This window comes from Pongo pygmaeus, chromosome 14 (genome assembly GCF_028885625.2).
Source record: "Pongo pygmaeus isolate AG05252 chromosome 14, NHGRI_mPonPyg2-v2.0_pri, whole genome shotgun sequence".
NCBI classification, from domain to species: Eukaryota; Metazoa; Chordata; class Mammalia; order Primates; family Hominidae; genus Pongo; species Pongo pygmaeus.
Window position 1 is genome coordinate 123388004 of NC_072387.2, and position 22001 is coordinate 123410004.

The following is a 22001-nucleotide window of genomic DNA, read 5'->3' on the forward strand; positions in this document are numbered from 1 at the left end:
GAGTTGTGGAGTTGCTGGAGGGAAGAGGGTGTCTCACAGGCCTGCTGGAACTGTTGCACCCATACTCCTTCCCTCCCTTCTGTCCAGTCTCCCTCCGTGTCCCAGAGGACACCCCAGCCCTTTGGCCCCCCATGGCCCAGGTGCAGTGGCCGAAGTCCAGCTCCCTGGGTCTTGCTCCGAGGCCGGCACAGTCTTGACTGGCCCAGAGAGGATCTGGGGAGCGCATGGCCTTGTTTCTCTAAGCACACCCTAAGGGGTTCTTCTCCCACTTGGGGCCTTGCCCCAGACCCTCCCTCCTGCCCAGGATCGCTGCCCCAGGCTGGCCACATTCACCCGATGGGGGGTCTGCCCCTCGCCCCAGGCCTAAGTCCTACCTCATTTATGCAGCTGCTTCAACAATGCAAGGAAGAGATTTGTAATGGGAAAGGTATTTTATTTCTTTTTGAAATTATTTCCAGCTGAATGATGTTAGTAAAAATACAGACAGAATACAACAAATGACATTTAGTAATTTTTTCTGACTAACCCATTTTAGGGTTGTTTATATACAAAGAAGAATACGAACAAGAAAAAATTTAATAAATAGCTGTAGCCTAATACATAACCGAAAGACCGTAACTCCAACAGCAGAGATACCCTGAGAACAGAATAAGGAGGTGGTGCTGAGCGTGTAAAATCCCAGACAATGACCCTCCCTGAGCGAGTGTCCTGAACATGACCACATTCTTGTAGCCGTCTCGGGACCTTCCTGCCACCTGAGTGCCTCCCGCCTGGCTGTTGTCACTCGCACCCACAGACCTGCGGCTCACAGCAGGCCTGTCGACAGCCGGAGGAACCGTAAAAAACTGCAGGGAGGAGGCAGTCAACGAGTCGCTCAAATACACAAAATTAATGTTAACTAAGAAGCTAAAATAAATATCCTCTTTTCTTTTTTTTTTTTTTGACAGAGTCTCGCTCTGTCACCCAGGCTGGAGTGCAGTGGCGCAATCTCGGCTCACTGCAAGCTCCGCCTACCGGGTTCACGCCATTCTTCTGCCTCAGGCTCCCGAGTAGCTGGGACTACGGGCGCCCACCACCACGCCCGGCTAATTTTTGTATTTTTACTAGAGACGGGGTTTCGCCGTGTTAGCCAGGATGGTCTTGATCTCCTGACCTCGTGATCCGCCTGCCTCGGCCTCCCAAAATGCTGGGATTATAGGCATGAGCCACCGCGCCCGGCCTCTTTCTTTCTTTTTTATTTTTTTTTAAAAAAACAACTTTGGGTTTTATTTAAAATGCCCGTGGGGGTGGTTAGCACACCATTCTTCTGCTATAGTTATTTCACCCCGGGAGGGTTGGACCTTAGCAGTGTGGAAGTGATGGTCGTACCTGCAGTGTGAGTATTTCCCCGCGCTATCTTCTAACTGCCCTGTCTCAGCTTAGTGTGAACGTACGGACCATTCTCAAATCCTCATGAAGTCACTGGCAGTTTTTTCCTGCACACAGAGTAGCTGTGGTGTTTTTGAGCTGAGGGCAGTGTCATGCTGGGCTGCATCTGGCACACGGAGAGGACGGGCCAGTCGAGCAGGTGGCCTCCTGGCCCCTCACAGACTCTGTGCCCGCCAGACTGTGAGAGGGGTTCAGGCACGACACTTCCAGAGCTGTCATCTGGAGGAGATTCTCATCATTTTTTCCACCACTTAAAATAAAACCACTCAATGCCTTCTCCAGTGCACTCTCTGGTCTATTTAAAAATAGCAACGCAAGTCCCACCGCTTCTTATTTCTAAAGGGAACAGCCAGTGAACATATTTTTACCTCCCGTGTCTGTCATCACGTTCTTGCCACTCATTGCCTCAAATTCAAAATAGGTAAAGAGTGAGGGCCGCACCGCTGTGCCTGGAGTGGCAGGGGCAGCCACACAGACCTGGGGGTCCCTGAGCTCCCCCAGCTCCAGGGAGGACACCCCAGGCATGAACAGGGGCCGCCAACAGGACAAAGAGGCCACTCTGTCAGCCTCTGCTGGACCCCTGAGCTCCTCTCTCATGGGCCTCTCTGGTTGGGTGGCTCTGAGAGGCCAACTCCAGCCCCAACTGCAGGCTCCCAGGACTGCAGGGGCAGGGACTCCGGGGGTCCGTGTGCTTCGTGAGAGAGGGGACCCTGTCCTCCTAGCAGGGGTCCAGCGGCACCACAGCAAGACTTCTGTGGCCAAGTACACGCCATGCTCAGCTCTGCCCCCACCTGCACCCCCAGACCATCCTGTGTGCAGCTGGGCTGCCCCGGGACCCACACACGCGAGGGGCACCCGGCGCTCGGGAGCCTCCACACACAGCAGCTCGCACTTAGAACCCACACGCCAAGCAGAAACCCCTCGAAGTGGGCTGGGAGCACGGACCCCTGATTTATAGAGGAGGCACCGGGGTCCTTGTGAGGGGAGCTGTGGGGACCGGCCCCCCAGAGCTCAGCACAGCCCGGCCCTCCTTCCAGACACCAGCACTCGCATGTCCTAGCAGGTGAGGATGGGTCAAACCTGCTGGATCTGAAGTTAATTGTTCGACTGGAAGGAAACCTGTACGCTCCCTGGAGCATGACGTCATGCCACCTCCTTGGCGCCGCAGAGCGAAAGCCACTGGTGTCTGCCGGGATGGACCTTCCCTGGTAGAAGAGACCTCAGCCTCGCCGTGGGTAGGACGCACCTGCTAAACGCCCTCTCAGAGCCGACATTGGAAAACACCTTCTTCTAAAGGAACATCCAAGTCAGAAAACAGAGGTGCTCGCAGCAGGCGCCAAAGCGCCTTTGCAGTTTCAGGAAACTGCTCAGTAGCAAAGGCAGAAGATGCCAAGACACCTTCAAAAAGCAGGAATGAACTTTCCACAGGGAGGGCACCACCAAAAACGAGGGTGCAGGGCCATAGGGCGACAGGCTGCATCGATTCACGCTGAAAATCCGGCTGCTCCGGGGCCACTCAGGCAGCCATGTGGCCTCAGGGGTCAGGGTTTCAGAGGCCACTCAGTGGCCTGGGACAATGGATCGCGACACGGAGGCGCACGGCTCCATCATGGGGAAGAATGTGCTTTAAAATAGATGCATGGAGGAAGAGCCTAAAAAATAGTCCAGAGTGGCAACAAAAATCATCTCGAGGCAATGTGACCACAGGTGGCTTTGATTTCCTTCTTGTGCCTCTAGACAGCATTCAAATATTCCAGCCTGAACATGCATTACCTCAGTACCTGAACAAGGCCGGAGTCGTGGGCCGTCTCGGGCCAGGGCAGGAAACACTTCTATGCTGTTCGGGAGGATGGAGGACAGACAGCGAGGCTCTCCGGTCACTGGCACCAGTGGCGCCACCTGCAGGGACTGCAGGGAAGGGCGGGCGGGCTCCCATTCATTCTCCCAGCACCCAGTTTCCAGATGAAGCTTCCTTGGGATCCTGGCTTCCCAGGGCTCCGCACTGTCCCTTTCTCAGAACTTAACGTGGGCATTTCCTGAGGCCTCTTTCTCCGGATGAGCTGGCTCCGGCCTGGGATCCCAGCGTCCCCACACCCTCTGGTGACCACCACATGGCCCAGCAGCCACGCGGCACCCGGCACCCGCCTGGGCGTCTGAGGCTGGAGGAAGCTCTGCCCTTTCTTTCGAGTCATGGGGGTGGGGCGGTGTGCGTCACTTTGGGCCCATGGATGGTGGGTGCCATGCGGCCATGTCAGAGCAGGGCACGGCGGGGTGTGGGCAGGGAGCCATGGGAGGTGGCCCTGTGAGAGCTGGGGAGGCGTCCCAAAGTGCCAGCATCCTGCAGATCGAAGGGGACGCACACACCGTGCCACTGCGGGAGGTGTGAGCTCCACGCTGCAGGCTGTGTGAGAGAGGGGTGAGCTGGCGCCCTCGAGTGAAGACACAAAGAATCCCGAGGGCCTGGTGAGGCCACAGGGCCTCGTGGCTTTGTGGGGTGACAGGGACCCAACCCACATGTAGCTCAGTCCTCCCAAGGTCAGCTTGTGAAGAAGGGAAAGAAAATTATGGAAACAGGCGTCTCTGTAGGGGATGCTCCAAGACACATTTGGAGGCAGGAAAATGCCTGAAGTCCCTCGATGGGTGGATGTCACAGTGCTGGGCGAGCCACGGTGTGGACTCGGGGCCTCACTTTGGGAGCTCAGACGTGTTGCTGGCCCTGACGCTCATTGGTCTGAAGGACAAATCGAAGGCCCTCTGGTCACGGAAGCTCTGGGCTTTGTACTTGGCCAGGTGCCTGGACCTCCGGCGACGCTCAGGCTCCGATGCCTCCATCCTGTCCTGCGGGGACCTCTCAGCCCCAGGGTGGTCTGGGGGCCCCTCCTGGGCCGGGGCCTGGGAAGTCCCGCAGCCCCCAGCCTCGGGCGTGGGCTCAGTTGGGCTCTTTCCCAGCCCCGGGGGGTGGGGGGCAACGCTCTTGCCCCTGAGGGGGTGGCTTCCTGGGGGTGGGTGCCAGGCGCTGGGCTCCCCCAGGCCACTGCCCCCCGACTGTCCACCATCCCTGGGGGCTGGGCTTCTGGACCCCCCACGCCTGCCAGCAGCATCCACTCCCTCAGCTGTGCCACTAATGGGCTGCTCCCAGGCCCGAGGTGCCATCCCACTTGTCAAGGCCTGTTCCCGACCCTGTTCCCGAGCCCGTTCCTGCGCCCCTTTCTGGGTCTGCCTCTGAGCCTCTATCTGGGTCTGCTCCCAGCCCTGATCCCGAGCCCATTCCTGAGCCCCTTTCTGGGTCTGCCTCCGAGCCTCTATCTGGGTCTGCTCCCAGCCCTGATCCCGAGCCCGTTCCTGAGCCCCTTTCTGGGCCTGTTCCAGAGCCCGTTCCTGAGGCCCTTTCTGGGCCTGACCCTGAGCCTCTATGTGGGTCTGCTCCCGACCCTGTTCCCAAGCCCGTTCCTGAGCCCCTTTCTGGGTCTGCCTCTGAGCCTCTATCTGGGTCTGCTCCTGAGCCTGCTCCTGGGCCCGTTCCTGAGCCCCTTTCTGGGCCTGACCCTGAGCCCATTCCTGAGCCCGACCCTGAGCCCGTTCCTGAGCCCCTTTCTGGGTCTGCCTCTGAGCCTCTATGTGGGTCTGCTCCCGACCCTGTTCTTGAGCCCGTTCCTGAGCCCCTTTCTGGGCCTGACCCTGAGCCTCTATCTGGGTCTGCTCCTGAGCCTGTTCCCAAGCCTGTTCCTGAGCCCCTTTCTGGGTCTGCCTCTGAGCCTCTATGTGGGTCTGCTCCCGACCCTGTTCCTGAGCCCGTTCCTGAGCCCCTTTCTGGGTCTGACCCTGAGCCTCTATCTGGATCCATTCCCGACCCTGTTCCCGAGCTCGTTTCTGATCCCCTTTCTGGGTCTGTTCCTGAGCCCATTTCTGGGCCTTTATCTGGGTCTCCCACTGGGTCTGCCACTGGGCCTGTCCCTGAGCCTCTTCCTGGGCCCATTTCTGAACCTGTCCTTGAATCTGTTTCTGGGTCCATTTCTGGGCCTGTCCCTGAACCTGTCCCTGGGTCCCATCCTGAGCCTGTTCCTGTGCCTGCCCCTGGGCCTCTATCTGGGTCTGCCACTGGGCCTGTTCTTGAGCGTGTCCCTGAACCTGTCCCCAGGCCCGATTCTGAACCTGTTTCTGGGCCTGTCCCTGAACCTGTCCCTGGGTCCCACCCTGAGCCTGTTCCTGTGCCTGCCCCTGGGCCTCTATCTGGGTCTGCCACTGGGCCTGTTCTTCAGCGTGTCCCTGAACCTGTCCCCAGGCACAATCCTGAACCTGTTTCTGGGCCTGTCCCTGACTGTGTCCCTGGGTCCCACCCTGAGCCGGTTCCTGTGCCTGCCCCTGGGCCTCTATCTGGGTCTGCCACTGGGTCTGTTCTTGAGCGTGTCCCTGAACCTGTCCCTGGGCCCATTCCTGAACCTGTTTCTGGGACTGTCCCTGGGCCGCCGGGCTTCCCAGCCCCTTGGGGTCCCCTGGAGGCACAGCTGGGTTCTTGGCAGCCCTGGTGCCTTCTCCCCACGTCGTGCTCCTCCTCTGCTCCTCCCAGGGTCCCTGTAGATGCTGCTGACCTTGGTCACTGCGCTGGCAGGCGCCCCCAGCCCCAATGGCCGTCCCTTTGTCCCCGGCCAGATCCTGTGCCCACCGTGTCTGAGGCTCTTTTGCTGGGTTCAGCACAACCTTCGGGCCCGACGGCGCCACCCTCTTCCCCGCACCCCCGGGCTGGGGGGTCTCCTCCTGTGCCTGGTGACTCTGTTGCCTCCCCAGGTCCGCCTGTGTCAGGGGACGCTCGTGGGATTCACCTGCCTGTGTCCTAGGCTCGGGGACACTGGCCCGGAGCTTTGCCTGTGTGTCACCAGCAGTAGGGGGCAGGTGTGCCTGTAGATGGGGAGGGCCCCGCTGGTGGGTGCCACCTACCAACCCCATGTCCACCTCCGCAGGAGGCACCGCGGGAAGCAGATGGTCAGGCTCCGCCCCACGGGAAGACCTGACGCCCTCCCTGCCCTTTGCCTGTGGGTTCTCAGGAGGCGACGGCGGGAGGCCAGGGCCATAGCTGGGGGACTCTGCCATGCTCTTTGCCTGTGGCCTAGGATGATCAGAAGCAGGAATTCCAGACTTTGTCCTGAAACCCAAAAGGTTTCCTTCCACAGCCACATCCTTTCTGCCTCCTACAGCTGCCGTATGTCTGCTGCCTACCGACGTGTTTGAAATGTGTAATCGGGGCGCCTCTGGGTGCCGGGCGAGGGCTGCAGCATCCTCCGGGTGCTGGGCGAGGGTCGCAATGTCCTCTGGGTGCTGGAGGAGGGCCACGCCTCTCAGGAGGCTCGTCCCTGCTGCTCCACTCTTGGGCTCCGAGGATCCCCCGGGGGCCAGGAGGCCGTGGCTGTGGGGGTCTCGAGGGAGAGCCTCTCCTCTGGGGTGGCTTTCGGACAAGGCTCTGCTTCCCCACTGGCCCAGCATCTCTGGCTGTCCCGCTGTGCGGTCTCCAGGGCTCTGGGTGCTGCCTGGTGCTGGTGCAGGCGTGGCGCGGCTCGCAACGCTCCCTGCAGCTGCCATCGCCCCACAGGCTTTCATACCTGGTTTGGGTCGTTCATTTAATGAGGACGGTGGGTTCTCGCGAACATCATGGCTGGTGATTTCCTCGGCAGCCTTCAGGGGCTGAGAAGACTCTATTAGCGGCGGCCTTCTGCATTCCTCCAGTGCGCCGGGCACGGTCGTGCCCATCGGGGTGAGACCCTCAGGCCCCGTACGCCCCTTGGATGATGCCGCCAGTGACATGGGGGCTCCTGTTGGGTTTCTCCCGGTCGGGGACAGCACTTTCTGGCTGCTGGAGGCATGGCTGGTGTTTCCCCTCAGAAGGTTTTGTGAGGCTGCAGGATAATTTGTTGCGGAGCCCTTGTTCTGCGTTGATATTTCATTATATTCCGGCAACAGATGCTTCTCATCTCTGAGCTCAGAGGTCCTCTCTCCTGAAATATCGTCAGGATTCCTGGGACCATGTGAATTCTCGAAGCTGCCTTTGTTTTCCTTCCCGCCAGCAGGATCTGTCTGGAGTCTCTGTGTCAGAAGTGTCTCTGGGACACTGTGGTCGGCACCCACAGCCCCTCTTGCTGCTGCCGGATGCGGAGCTGCCCGTGGCCCCAGCGGTGAAGAGGCCTCGAGTCCTGCCTGCATCCCTGAAAGCTTGCTCGGTTCCACTGGGGCTCGGTGACCCCTTCTGTTCTCAGTCACGGTGGGAAATTCTGTGTGTGCATTTTCAACCACATTCTCTCCTCCAAAAATACAAGAAGGTTTGTTTTCACCACTTGACGTATTTTGCAGCCTGGTGGGAGGGGCTGGCATTTCATGGACAACTGGGATTTGGACAGTTATCCGTGGAGGCTCCGTGGCAGGCTGTGTTCTCCGAGCAGCCTGGACCGATGGAGCGTTCAGGGGTGGGATGTGTTCTGGCACCTTCTGTTCTGGGAAGTACTTCTGGGTGGCAAAGAGGGGGTCTCTCCCTGGGTCTGGGAAGCCTGCTCCTTCCCTTTCATCCTCTGAACTGCAAACAGTCATGGCGATTTCAGGGCCCTCCCCTGCACTCTCGCCTGGGGGCCCAGGAGACCACGTGAGTCTGGCTCCCCTCACCTCCTGGATGCCTCCTGCGGTGCTGTCTGTGGTGGGGTCTGCTGTCCCGTCACCTCTGGCTGATCCGGTGCCCCAAGGGCTGGCTGGTCCCAGTGGGGATGATGCAGGCACAAGGCCAGAAAAGACTCCACCTGTGCAGGGAGCACAAGAGGGGGCCAGCGAGGGGACAGCGTGGCCGTCCCTCCAAGCCATCACCTGGGGTGTCACAGGCTTCCAGGGCCTTGGCTGTCTTTGGGGCTCCTCCTCCAGGGGCCCCTTTCCCACTGCTTTGTTCCCACTGGGCCCCGTCTCCCTGGCACTAGGGGGCACGCTGGCTTCTCCTCTGGGTGGACGCCTTGCCTCCGAGTGGCTGATTTTGGTGCAGTGGGACAGCCAGCTCCTGGGGCCACAGACGACGGTGGCGATGCTGAGGGCCGGCAGGGGCTCGGCCGTGCAGGCCAGAAAGCGGGCAGGGGGCATCTTGACGCAGGTGCTGGCCATGGTAGCCGTGTGCAGCACGCGCACCTCTGGCCGGTGCATCCTCTTCCTCTGCAGGTTCCTCTTCTTCCGCTCCTGCGTGTGCAGCCTCAGCGCACTGGCCTCGGAGTACAGGCAACTGTTCTGCTCGAACTTCTCCCGCAGCTTGGACAGCACCGAGCTCTTGCCCATGATCTTCGGCAAGAGGCCCCTGGCGGCTTTGGGCCGCTCCGCAGGCGGCTTCTCACGCGCTTCTTTCTCCTTCGCCTCCTTCTCCTCGGCGGCCAAGAATATCTTCAGGATGTTTTTCACGGTGCTCTTCCCAGCCGGGTGGCCCCAGCGGGGCTTCTCGCTGAGGCAGGCCTTTGGGGCCGGCTCCTTAGTCTTCTCCAGGAGCTTGTTGATGGTGGCACCCACAAGGCCCCCACCCGGCCCCTGCTTGTCCTTGGAGATCAGCCGGCCCACCTCCCGGGTCCTCTTGAGGTAGCGCTCCCGGCCAGTGCCCAGGAACTTGGCCTGCAGGAGCTGGAAGCGCGTGGGCCGCTGGGTGGCCTCCTGGGTCTGGGGCTGGTGGCTGGGCCTGCTCCCCACGGCCTCTGTCCCCGGGGGCCGGTCTGCGCGACCCGTGACGTAGAGCAGCAGGCTGCTGAGGATGGAGTGGGCGGCCGGGTCACAGGCCAGCTTGCCCATCTTCTTCTTCAGGGTTTGGGCGTCCACAGACATGACGTCACTGCAGGTCTGGCTGCTCTTCTGGCTGCAGAGAAAAAGGAATCGTCACCTACTTCATCATCATTTTTTTCCAAGATGACTCTATAGAACATTTATCATGGGGCAATCCCACCTTTTCAGGGGCCCCAAAAGTCTGGTAGGGAGAAAAAGAGATTAGAAGCCAGGAGCTGTGGCTTCTGGGCTGTCCCTGCTGTTAATTCGGGGTTGTCAGGGATGCCAAAGCTTTTCTGGGTCACTGTTTCCTGTTAAATGGCAGGAACTTCTGACACACGCTCCTCCTAAGGGCATTGAGGAGTTGACGTTGAACAGTTTTGTGAAAGCGTTTGGAAAACCACTTTGCATATGCAACATATTAAAAAAATTTTTAACAAACATACTTTGCTTATACAGTAGGTAAAAACGCATGTATAAAGAAGTGTCTATTCTCTGTGTGGCCTGTGTATGTCTCTGCCTTTAAGTATGAAAGATAAAATTAACAGCATAGTTAAATTCTGCCATGATCCCAGGGACCTGGGTCCCTACAGCAGAGATTCTGAAGATTCAGCAAACCGCTCAGGCTTGGGGTGGGCGGAGAAGGCAGAAAGAGTTTCCTCACAAGCTCCTGGGCAGGAATCAGCACTGCAGTGGGCAGCGCCCCCCAGAAGCAGGGGAGGAGGGGGCTGCAGAGAGGAGGGGAGGAGGGGGCTGCAGAGAGGAGGGGAGGAGGGGGCTGCAGAGAGGAAGGAGGAGAGAGCTGCAGAGAGGAAGGAAGGAGGGGGCTGCAGAGAGGAGGGAAAGACTGGGCTACTGAAAGGAGGGGAGGAGGGGGTTGCAGAGAGGAGGGGAGGAGGAGGTTGCAGAGAGGAAGGAAAGAGGGGGCTGCAGAGAGAAGGGAGGAGGGCTGGGATCACTTGGCTGGGTCTCCAGAACCCCTTTCAAAATGGCTTAGAGGAGCCACTGAGGCTGAGGGCTGCCACCCTTTCCCAGTGAGATGTTTTTCTGCAGGTCCACCAGGGATTCCTTCCCACCAGCCCAGCTTTCAAAGAGATGGGACCAAATGGGTCCTGGCTGGAGAGACAGGGTCTTTGTGATTTGATGGTGTTTTCTGAGCCTGGGTCCAGTGTAAGTTCTGCTCCTGAGCAGCCGTGACCACAGGAGCAAAGCTGGAAGGTCTCCCCATCTGTGGCAGGGGGTGGAGCTGTCTCTGACCTCCCCAGATGGTAATTTTGTGTAGATGCACCCAGAATCTTAGCTGTCACACCTGTTAGTCATTCATTCTAAGGAAATCATCAGGGATGAGGAACAAAGACTCGAGTATTACAGGAAAAGTCGCCTTCACGGTGCCGTTTATAATGTTGAAAAATCTAGAGCATCCTCAATGTCGAACTCCAGGGCGGCCGCGCAATGGCATGTCCACGTTTGTGGGAGAAGAGTCGGCAGCCGGATGTGGCTGGTGACGTGGCGCCAAGTGAAAAGCTCACTCTAACCCGATTGTTTTTAAGAAGCTGAGGCTGGGCACCGTGGCTCACGCCTGTAATCTCAAAGTGATTTGGGAGGCCAAGGTCGGCAGATCACGAGGTCAGGAGATTGAGACCATCCTGGATAACACGGTGAAACCCCGTCTCTACTAAAAATAAAAAAAAAAATTAGCCGGGCATGGTGGCGGGCACCTGTAGTCCCAGCTACTTGGGAGGCTGAGGCAGGAGAATGGCGTGAACCCGGGAGGCAGAGCTTGCAGTGAGCCGAGATCGCGCCACTGCACTCCAGCCTGAGCAACAGAGCGAGACTCCGTCTCAAAAAAAAAAAAAGAAAAAAGAAAAAGAAGAAGCTGAACAGGCTGAAAACAGACTGGAAGGAAATGTGTGAACATACTTCTCTTTTTGTGTTTGTCTGCATTTTTCCAAAAGAGAGAGTTCTGTTTTGAAGCCATGGACGGATTTCCTTGTTAAAAGCTGTTGCCAAGCAGCCCTGATGGAGGAGGTGACAGCGGCTGACCACATGACCACGTAGCCGTGTTGCCGTGGGCACACGATGACCCAGGGCCAGGACGGACCCCACACGGAGCAGTGGCAGGGCCGCAGACAGAACACAGGACTCCGCTTCCCCCACCTCCCCGAGACGCCTCCCTTGCCCGGTTCAGTGAGTTCATGTGGCGAGAGTGTGCTGTTCGCCCCCAAACCCCGGTGGACATCAGTGGATCAAGAGGCCTTGCTGAGACCCGAATTTTGGGGCCGCATCATCAACGCCTCTGATCCACGGTCTGGGGAGGGGCCTGGGAACCTGCATTTTAACGAGTCCCTGGTGATTCCGAGGCCGCTGGTCTGGGGACCCCACTCGGAACCACCGAGGCAGACGGCGCTCCTTCCAAACCTGCCGAGGATGAGACATTTACATGAAAACTAAACTCGGAACCTGCCGCAAGGCCACAGTGTGCTGCGAGCTGGGACAACTGTAAAAATAAACTAATCCAAGGAGCAGCTGTGCGTCCTGCTGCCAGGCACGCCCTTGTTCTGAGTCATCGGAGCCCACCCAGGAAGGAGCCGCTGTGTCCCCATGGCTGGTAAAGTGATCCCGGATGGCCCCAGAACTGCCCCAGCCAGAGGCCACCCACACACCCCTGAACCCGGAGTGGACAGGCGCACCCTCAACTGTGCCGTGGGGATGGGGAGGACAGAGGAGCAGGCTGACCTCGGGGTTGGGGGACCAGCCTGGGGGCATTGTGCTCCCTCTGAAGGCTGCACCCCCAGCGAAGGGTCAGTGGCCCTACCTGCCTTCCACCGAGCGTCTCTGGGCACGTCCCCTCTGCTATGACTTGGCGGCCCGTGGAGGGCTGCGCTCCCTTCACCCAAGGAGGTTGAACTTCTCAGAGCCTGTCACACGTTTTGTGACATGCTCTCTGGGCGTTTCAGTCGTCTTAATGACTTTGCAGGTGAGTCATTCGGATGACTGAACCATGCTGACTGCTTGCGGTGGGGACATTCTGATCATCTGAATAAAGGCCACCAGGCTCAGCTACGTGTGACGTCAATCCGCCCCTTCCCACATCCCTCGCTGATGGCTTCTGAGCCCCACTATCCAAATAGAAAGATGAAAAACAGAGCTGGAATTAAACCAGCTCATCCTCCTGCCTTGTTAGGAGGCGAGTTTGGATGAAGAGAGTAATGGAGCTCCACGCTGATTTCTAAATTCCCATTGCCCTGGCCTCAGGTAGTGGGCAGCTTGGTGACGGGACCACTCCCCACACTCGGAGCCCCATGTCGAGGCTGAGCGCCTGTTCTGGGTGGTGGGGCCGTGTCCGTGGATCCTCATAGGTTGGACTTGCTGCATGTCCTCCTTATGAGTCATAGTGGCTCAAAATCCAGTTTAGCTCTTCCACGGCACATCTAAGTCTGTAACCACTTATGAGGTCAGGGTGTCATGAAGACCTGGCCAGCAACCAGAGGTGAGCGTGGAGGACGTACTTGGCTGCCCGGTCCAGCTCTTCAGCTGTCACAGCCGGCTTTTACCCCACAGCGTGATCATCTGAGACACGTTTTCACTCACAGAGATCAGGATGCTCTTCTGGGTTTATTGGCTGAGGGTTAGGGGATTCGGCCAGAGCTAGAAAGTCCTCTTTGGGGTGAGCCCCGCCTTGCTGAGGTGTCCTCAGCCATGGACCTGTGGCTGTCGGAGGTGTCCGCGGTTCAGGATGACACTCTTGGGCGGGAGCGAGAGGGGTTTCCACAGCTCCCTTCACAGAGCCTTTGTGTTTTGCAATCATCATGAACCAAGTTCTTCCCTGGGTCTGGCCTGGCCACCCCCCTGCTCCCTGCTGTCCTGCCATCCCCCTGGGCTGCCCCTTCTCATCACAAAGTCCTGCGCCCGCTGCCCACTATTGTGCTCATCCTCTCTGGTCCCCGCCCCTCGTGGTAGCCCCAGAGGTGCTGCTGTCTTTGGGTTCCTTGAACCTGCGTGTGGTTCCTTCTTCTGAGGTCTACTCCCGGCTCACTGTGTTCTGTGCTCTGGGCTTCACTGGTTGGGGGATTCTGGGAGCCCCCGGCTCAGCGTGTGCTGCTGCTGCTGGCACGTCCCAGGTGACTACTGTCACAGCACTATAATTTTCTTTTTTTTTTGGGGGGGAGGGTACGGAATCTCACTCTGTCGCCCAGGCTGGAGTGCAGGGGCGCGATCTGTGCTCACTGCAAGCTCCGCCTCCCGGGTTCAAGCCATTCTCCTGCCTCAGCCTCCCGAGTAGCTGGGACTACAGGTGCCCGCCACCACGCCCGGTTAATTTTTTGTATTTTTTAGTAGAGACGGGGTTTCACGTGTTAGCCAGGATGGTCTCGATCTCCTGACCTCGTGATCCACCCACCTCTGTCTCCCAAAGTGCTGGGATTACAGGCGTGAGCCACCGCGCCCGGTCCACAGCACTATAATTTTCTAAGATCCAGTGCACTTTTAAACAAGTCACCTCTGTTTTTGCCCAGCTCCCCACTAGAGCAGAGACCCTCCGTGGGCGGGACCATGTTGGTTCTGATCTCTACTTTCCCGAGTCCAGAGCAGCGTTGGGCACAGCTGGGCGGGCTGGCAGCAGACCCCTGGGTGGCGAACAGCCCCGGTGGAGGCTCGGTTCACCCACCGCCAACAGCGACCCCCAGAGGCTCGGTTCACCCACCGCCAACAGCGCCCCGCGGAGGCTCGGTTCACCCACCGCCAACAGCGACCCCCGTGGAGACTCGGTTCACCTACCGCCAACAGCGACCCCTGGAGGCTCGGTTCACCCACTGCACAACCCCGTTTCTCTCCTCGCCACCCCCTTTTCTGCCAGCTCCAGCCTCCACCCTGCTTGCCCACTCCACACCCAACCTCGCTGTGCCCTTCAGCCTGGAACAGCCTCGCTGCCTCCCTGACGAGCTCCTATTCATCCTTCACAACCCGGCTCAGATGCCCCCACCTCAGGGAGCCTTTCCCAGAGGCCCAGCTCTGTGAGCCCCACCGTGGCCCGCACAGACCTCTGTGTCCCCACAAAGGGGAACAGCATGGACGCCAGGAAAGCCCCCAAGTCATGGACTGAGAGGGGGGCCCAGGACTTTTGGCGACTCCTGCACGGGGCTCTGCGCGTCTCCCAAGGCGCCCTGTGATCGGGGGCTTCACTTGCTGCGAAGGTGGGCCCCCCGCCCTTTCCCACCCCTGCTGCACACCTTGCTGCTGAGTGAACGGGTCCTCATGCGCCGGAGCCAAAGCTGCCCGTTGGGCCGTCAGCCCCGCCCCTCAAAGCCTCCTGCAAAGGCCCCTGGTCAGAGCTGCGCTGGCCGAGTCTGCGCTGCCCTGTGTGACCGCTGCCTGCCCAGCAGTGCGGGGCGAGACCAGGCCTCCCTCGGCGTCCCCTCAGCACTTGGCCGAGCTGCAGAACTCACAGGGAATGGAATGTCTTCCTCCCAGGGGCCAGTATAAACAGCAGGGTGCCCGGCTTTCCTAATTTAGTTGTTGGTGGTTCTGGCCAGCCAGAGAGGTCGTTTGAAAATACAGTGAGACTAGAGGCCATCACAGTGCAGGAGACACACCCGGGCCCACCTTGACATGGACAGCAGTGCCCGTTGGCAGGTTCTTTGCTGGGGACCTTCTGGCCAGCAGGGCCTGGAGGTCACTGTTCTGCCCAGTCAGTGGCTGTGCTGGGCTCACCTGAGCCTGGCCCTGCTCGGAAGGCCCTCGGGCAGGGAACACCCTCAGCCGCGGTTTCCTCCTCTGAGAGAAGGGCAGGGCCGGTTTCATGTGGCAGCTGGGCCTGCAACTGTCTGGCTGTTCCAGGAGCCTGCTCAGAACATGGACCAGCCTCAGCCATGTCACACACATCCCTGTGCCAGCCTCCACATGTTTCTGACAGGGACACTTGGATGCCCTCGGCCAACAGCGCTTAGAAAACATGTCCTGGGCCTCCATCAACACCAGAGGCCTGCACTGCCATTTCCTGCCCCTCTGCGGATGAGCCTGGAGCCGCCCCCTCTTCCTTCCCTTGGCAGCTTGGCCCCCACCCTCCCTGCCCTCTGCCCCTGGCCTTCCTGCCCTCTGCAGCTCAGTCCCTGGCTTCCCTGCCCTCTGCGGCTCAGTCCCGGCCTCCCCGATATGCTCTCAGGGCACTACGGGCCTGTCTGGGGGACGCATCCTGGCTGTGGCTCCGTCTGTGCCTGTGGAACTGCTCATGTCGCTCTGGTGCCAATGCTCCTCTCCCAGGGGCAGGGCCACGTGCCTCTGCACATCTCCCTGAGTGCGCTGAGCGGGGGTCTTCTGTCTTTTGTTGTTTTTTTTTTTAGATGGAGTCTCTCTCTGTCACCCAGGCTGGAGTGCAATGGCGTGATCTCGGCTCACTGCAAGCTCCGCCTGCCGGGTTCAAGCCATTCTCCTGCCTCAGCCTCCCAAGTAGCTGGGATTACAGGGGCCCACCACCACGCCCAGCTAATTTTTGTATTTTTTTAGCGATAAGGTTTCACCATGTTGGCTAGGCTGGTTTCGAACTCCTGACCTCATGATCCATGCCCCTCAGCCTCCCAAAGTGCTGGGATTACAGGCTTGAGCCACCATGCCCAGCTCAGCCTCTTCTGTTTTTATGGCTGCTTGTTCTGTGCCCATTTTCCCCTGAAGCTATGAAGATCAGGAAGGGTGACACCTCCCTAGGTAGCCAGCGCCCAGCAACCCCCTGGGGCAGGCGAGGAGAGGGGAGTGGCCGTTTAGCAGCTGCGGTGGCAGAGCCCCTTCCACAGCTCATGGACAGAGACACTGGGGCTGCACCTTTGGGCTCCTGGGGTTCTTGCTAGTCAGCCTAGAGGGATGAGAGCCCTTCTGGAGATGCGGACCTGCCAGTGTCCGGGCCGGGCAGGGTGAGAGACGCCTGCCCGCAATGTGGTCCCCAAGCAGAGTGTGGACCTGGAAAGCGTTTAACCAAAGGCATTGAAAAAGTGGCCTCCATGGCCGAGCTGCTCTACTGATGACAGGAAACGTTCTGCCCAGAGGCCAGGCAGGCGTGGGCTCAGTGGCCGGCTCCAGGCGACCAGGCGGGGTCCGCTGAATTAGTGTTATAAAAAGAGAAGGGCTGGGTGCGGTGGCTCATGCCTGTAATCCCAGCACTTTGGGAGGCCAAGGCAGGTGGATCACGAGGTCAGGAGTTTGAGGCCAGTCTGGCCAACATGGTGAAACCGCATCTCTACTAAAAACACAAAAATTAGCTGTGCTTAGTGGTGTGCACCTGTAGTCCCAGCTACTCAGGAGGCTAAGGCAGGAGAATCACTTGAACCCGGGAAACAGAGGTTGCAGTGAGCTGAGATCGTGCCACTTCACTCCAGCCTGGGTGACAGAGTGAGACTCCATCTCTAAAAAAAAAAAAAAGAGAGAGAGAGAGAGAGAAGCAAGCTCGCCTCCTTAGTAGTTTTTTTTTTAATTGGTTTTAAATAACACAGATCCCTTTAAGTTGAGGCTCCTAACATTTTACAAATAAATCTATACTTGATCTTAGCCCAAAGGCTGAGAAGAGATTACTAAAAAATCTAATATTAGATTTATGAAAAAGAAAATCTAACCCCAAGGGATGAGTACTTTCTAAAAATCCTGGAAGGCCAGGGGCCCGGCTGGGATCCTGCGGGGTGGCCCAGAGTGGCCCTCATGCGGCGATGGAGTGGATCTGGCCAATCCCCTCCCCAGCAGCTTCTGAGCATCACTGCAATGGTCACTGTCCATCTAGTAAAGCCAAGAACAAGTGTTTGCTAACTGCTCCCTGTTGATTTTTTGTGACTAGGTGGGGAATAGTTCAGACGGTACTAATGAATCAGCTGGAGAACCTGAGTATCTGTATTTCCTGGAAATAAATCTGGCTAAAGATCGATGTGGCCTTTTGGGCGAGGGTACCCCAAGGCCTTGACCTGAACATCTTTTTGTGACCTACATAAGATCTTATATGTGACTGACTTAGCTGAGACCCACAAAGGGGCGTCTGGTAAACTGGCAGTGACCAACGAAGGGGTGTCTAGTTGGCCGGCTGTGACTGATAATGGGGTCACTGTCCATCCCACGCTGACTGAGGCCATAAGCGCTGGACGCTCTTCCAGGCCTGAGACATAAGTAAGTCAGCAGAGGGTTCCAAGGACACTTGCCTGCCGCCTAATTACAGCAACTGCCTCGGGCCCCTCAGTACCTGTGGGACATGCAGAGTATCGGGTTAGTGAGCTTCTGTCACGAATTTGTGCTACAAATATATAGATTATAAAGGAAACCAATGAAACAGTAGGCACAATTTCTAACACATAATAAAAACACAATATAGTATATTATATTGCAACAGGATGCTGTTATGTTGGATAATAGCATTATTGAAGGTTAAATTCCGATTTTGAATAAGCAAACAGTGGTTACAGAAGAGCCTGTCTTTTCTGAGGAATTTCATCTGAACTATTTACGGTGAGAGGATACGGGGTCAGCAGGTTATTCTCAAATGGTTCAGAAACAATTGTGTGTGCGTGCTCATATGTGCGAGTGTGTGCGTGCGAATGCACGTGTGTGTGCAGTGAGAGACGAGGGAAAATAGTAACGGCTGCTGATGCTGGGCGAAGGGGCGTGAGAGTTGTCGGAGCTAGTTTTGTTTGAAACAAACTTAAAAATGAACCGTTAAGATAGGAGAGGGAGACAGCAAAGCCGCGTCATGACAGGTGTCATTCAAGGACCCTGACAGCACAGACGGGTGCTGGGAGAGGCGATGCTTTGCGGAACCCTGGGATGCACCAGCACCCCACTGGCAGGGCCCTGGGGACTCTGTGCTCTCCGGTTTCCTGGTGTGTGGGACAAGACAAGGCTGTCCCCCCAATCTGCAGGCTGGTCATGGTCCCCGCCGGCACCACCAGTGCCCCAGGTCGTGCAGCCTGTCTTGCCCGAGGGAAAGCCAGAGTGGGGGGTCCTGGGTGATCGCCCTTCTCAGGGTACAAGGAGGGTGGGGAATGCAGGGAGATGCTGCCCACAGGGCCACAGGATGGTTCACAGCCTGGGGACCGCCCCTGTGGCCATCAGAACGTTCGAGATGTGCATGGTGCCAGACAGAGAGTGCCCCAGATCAGGCGCGGTCCCTGCCTTTGTCTGTGTAAGCCCTTGTTTGCTGACCAGCAGCCGCTGCTCGGGGTGTGGCACACGAATCCCGAGATGGTCTCAGGCTGTTCTTTGAGACCTCATGTGAATGCTTTTCCCGAAATGGGCTAAGTGAGCTGATAACTTATTTCTGTGTGTTAACTGGAAATGCATTTACACACCAGGGATTTTAACCAGGGAAGCTTCTGTGTGTTAACTGGAAATGCGTTTACACCCCAGGGATTTTAACCAGGGGAGCTTCTGTGTGTTAACTGGAAATGCATTTACACCCCAGGGATTTTAACCAGGGGAGCTTCTGTGTGTTAACTGGAAATGCATTTACACACCAGGGATTTTAACCAGGGGAGCTTCTGTGTATTAACTGGAAATGCGTTTACACAAGAGGGATTTTAACCAGGGGAGCTGCAGTGCCTGCACTGAGACTCCAGAGTTATTTCCAACCTAATGGGACCTTTGGAATGAATTTCAATGGTGGAGTTTTTAAAGCACAGATGTTTGGATTGAACATCAATTTGGGTATTACCAATTTTATCAGCTGATATTTTATTAATTTTTATACCGACAGCCAAAACAGGTGGATTGGCTTCTGGCAGCTTGGGCCTGAGGTTATGCAATCGCCGGGGTTTGCTGAGGGCTGTGGTGGTGGTGAGGTCCCCCAGAATTAGGGGAAGGGGAGAAGGCTTGAGTGTGGTTTTCGGATGCGTCAGGTTTAAAAGCTACTCTGTGCTCACGAACTGCCGCTCTGGGAGAAATACTCAGACCCCCTGAATCTTAGTTTCCTTGTCTACAAAATGGGCGCAGTAAAAACGGCCCCGCTTCTAGGGGAGCATGGAATAGATAGGGGAAATAACATTCAAATGCCACCTGCCGCAGGGCTGGCCGTTAGGGAGCCTGCAGCAGCATGGTTCTCGGTCTGATGGGGGCTGGGCTTCACCACTTCCTTGGCTGGGCGCTCTGAGCGGCTGCCCTGCCCACTCAAGTCACGGAGCCTCCCTGGATCCGCTTCCTCCAACGTGGGAAAGGAAGGACAGCTCTGCCATGGCTTTCAGATATGAAAACACTGGACACAATAATTTTAAATATAAATGCAAAATCTCTAATCAAAGAGTTTGGGAAAACAGATTCATCTAAATCAGCCTGAAGTCTAAACATGTGTGTTACTGACATGCTCATATTCCACATGGCACATGTTCCTAGAGTGTGACTTCTGTGTGGTGTGTTTGTGAGGACACACATGTCCTTTCTCAGCCATGATTGGAACTCTCCATCCCAAGTCCTGGCTTCAGACCTCATATCCGTGGGCCTGAGAGAAAGGTGTCTGCCAATAGCTTCAGGCTGAGAATGGGCATATTCTGGACCCCACCTGCCTCTGAAGCATCTTTGTCTGCCATCTGGGAGTGAGAGGCGCTCATCCTCCTGCCTGCCCCTTCCTGGTGCCTGATGTCTTGCAAGAGATGCGGATCCACAGGGATGTGCAACGCTGATGCTCCCAGAGAAGAACCCCTGGGGAGCTACACCTTGCTGGGCCTAAGAGGTTGTAAAATGTGCCCTCTTTTCCTTCCTTCCCTCCCTTCCTTCCTTCCTTTCTTCCTTTCTTCCTTCCCCTTTCCCTTCCCCTTCCCTTCTCTTCTTTTCCTTCCTTCCCTTCCTCCTTCCCTCCTTCTTCCCTCCCTCCCTCCCTTTCTTTTTTCTTTCTTTTTTTTTTTTTTCAGGGTCTTACTGTGTTACCCAGTGTGGAGTGCAGTGATGTGATCTCGACTCACGGCAACCTCAACCTCTCAGGCTCTGGCAATCCTCCCACCTCAGTCTCCCAAGGAGCTGGGACTACAGGCGCCAACACCACACCCAGCTAATTTTTTTTTTTTTTTTTTTTTTTTTTTTGTAGAGATGGGGTTTTGCCATGTTGCCCAGGCTGGTCTCAAACTCCTGAGCTCAAGCGATCCTCCCGCCTCAGCCTCCCAAAGTGCTGGGATTACAGGCCTGAGCCACTGCATCTGCCACACCTTATTTCATAACAATGTCTTGGAGAAAGAAAAATAAAAACTCCATCACTTAAACTATGGACACCATAAAATATAAGAAGCGCCACAATTTCAGAAAAATTAAATATGAAAATGCATCCTGGAATGAAATATTGCATCGCTGCTCTGTAGGGAGAGACTAAGTCCTTTTCAGAAGAGCTGGGGAGCAACACTGGAAGTTGCCATAAGAGCAGGTGTTTGCAAATGCCACTCACGCGATGGAAACCACTGAGAGCCACATCCACAGGGTATTTGAATTATGGCACAGGAGTACAATGGAATACTAGGCAGCAGTTAAAAAGGCAGAGATCGGTCTATGTATGGTGATACAGAATAATATTTTAAAACCTAGTTTAATGAAAACAGCCAAAAGCAAACCATGACATATACCATGCTTCCTGTTTGGGGTAAGAAATCATGTGTGTAGCATAGCACGCACATGCAGGTGTGTCTCACGTACAGGTGCACAGCCAGGGTGTGTGTGTGGAGGAGGCTCCTGGGAGGAGAGCGTGGCCTTGTTATCTCACATATGCAGGTGTGTCTCACACAGGCGCACGCACAGCCTGGGGTGTGTGTGTGGAGGAGGCTCCTAGGAGGAGGCTTAGGCGACCGAGGCCGTGTTATCTGGGTGGTTGGAAGCAGCTTTCCCCAGACACCGCCTTTAACATTGTTTGGATTCGTGAAGCTGTGCACACGTCACTTTTATAGCAAAAATGAAACCTGCCGGTGCCGTTTTAAACAGCAGAGTTGGCACAGTGTCCCCTCAGTGCTTTCTATGGCTTTTTCTTTTCAACTTTTGGGTCTCTCTGTAACAGGAAAGTGAAGCAAGGCACTGCCAGCTTTTGTTTACGATGCTTGTGGATTTTGTGTTTGTGTGTTTTAATCTAAAATCAGTTTGTAAATAGACTCACTTTCTGATTCTCACGGAGGGGTTTGATTTGCGGATGGAGACCGAGTCCACCCTGTTTGAATCCAGCCGCGCCCTGCTCATGCGAGCTGGCCTTCTCTTCCATACAGCAGGGTGGAGAGGGAAGCCACTTTCCAGTAAGCTGGCAAAACGGGTACTACGACCGTGTTACTTATGCTAGCAACAGTTCCGACTTACCTTAATTGGGTTTCTTTTCCTGAAAGGTAATTCTCGGTTAATTTCCCCACACCCACGGGTCCTGGGCCCACGCTGCATGGACGTGTGTGACGTGAGGCCCTTTGCCCCGGTGTGCCTGTCTCTCTGGTTCTTCTGACTGAAAGCACCAGTAGCAGCATGGTTAGTCCAGTTATTTGGAAGCTCAGCACAGAGCCACATTGCTGCAGCATAGAAGGCCACGGATTCCATAGAAGGCCACGGATTCCTCCATCAGCATGGACTACACTTCCCACAAAACAAACGGGGCATCTCTATGGAAAAAGCAAAGCGTATCCCTATCCCCGGGACATCCCTACCCCTGGGACACCCCTACCCCTGGGACCCGCCCACCCCCGAGACACGCCCACCCCGGGACACCTCTACACCCGGGACATGCCCACCCCTGGGACAACCCTACCCCCGGGACACGCCCACCCCTGGGACATGCCTACCCCTAGGGCACCCCTAGCCCCCCCCGACACGCCTACCCCCAGACATCCCTACCCCCAGGACATGCC

General features: G+C 56.8%; 1 protein-coding gene across 2 annotated transcripts in view; it reads right to left on the minus strand.

The window, feature by feature from the left end:
* Positions 1-426: 426 nt before the first annotated feature.
* ADPRHL1 (ADP-ribosylhydrolase like 1) overlaps positions 427-22001 on the minus strand; it is a 50622-nt gene continuing 29047 nt past the window's right edge. The window contains exons 1-2 of one of the 2 annotated variants that reach the window (XM_054447074.2): positions 14418-15255; positions 427-9283 (exon numbers count right to left, since the gene is read on the minus strand). In XM_054447074.2, coding sequence (XP_054303049.2) covers positions 4114-9252 — 5139 coding nt within the window. In that variant the 5' untranslated portion in view covers positions 9253-9283; positions 14418-15255 and the 3' untranslated portion in view covers positions 427-4113. Of the gene's footprint in view, positions 9284-14417; positions 15256-22001 lie in introns of those variants that run through there. The other variant, XM_054447072.2, reaches the window with a different exon arrangement.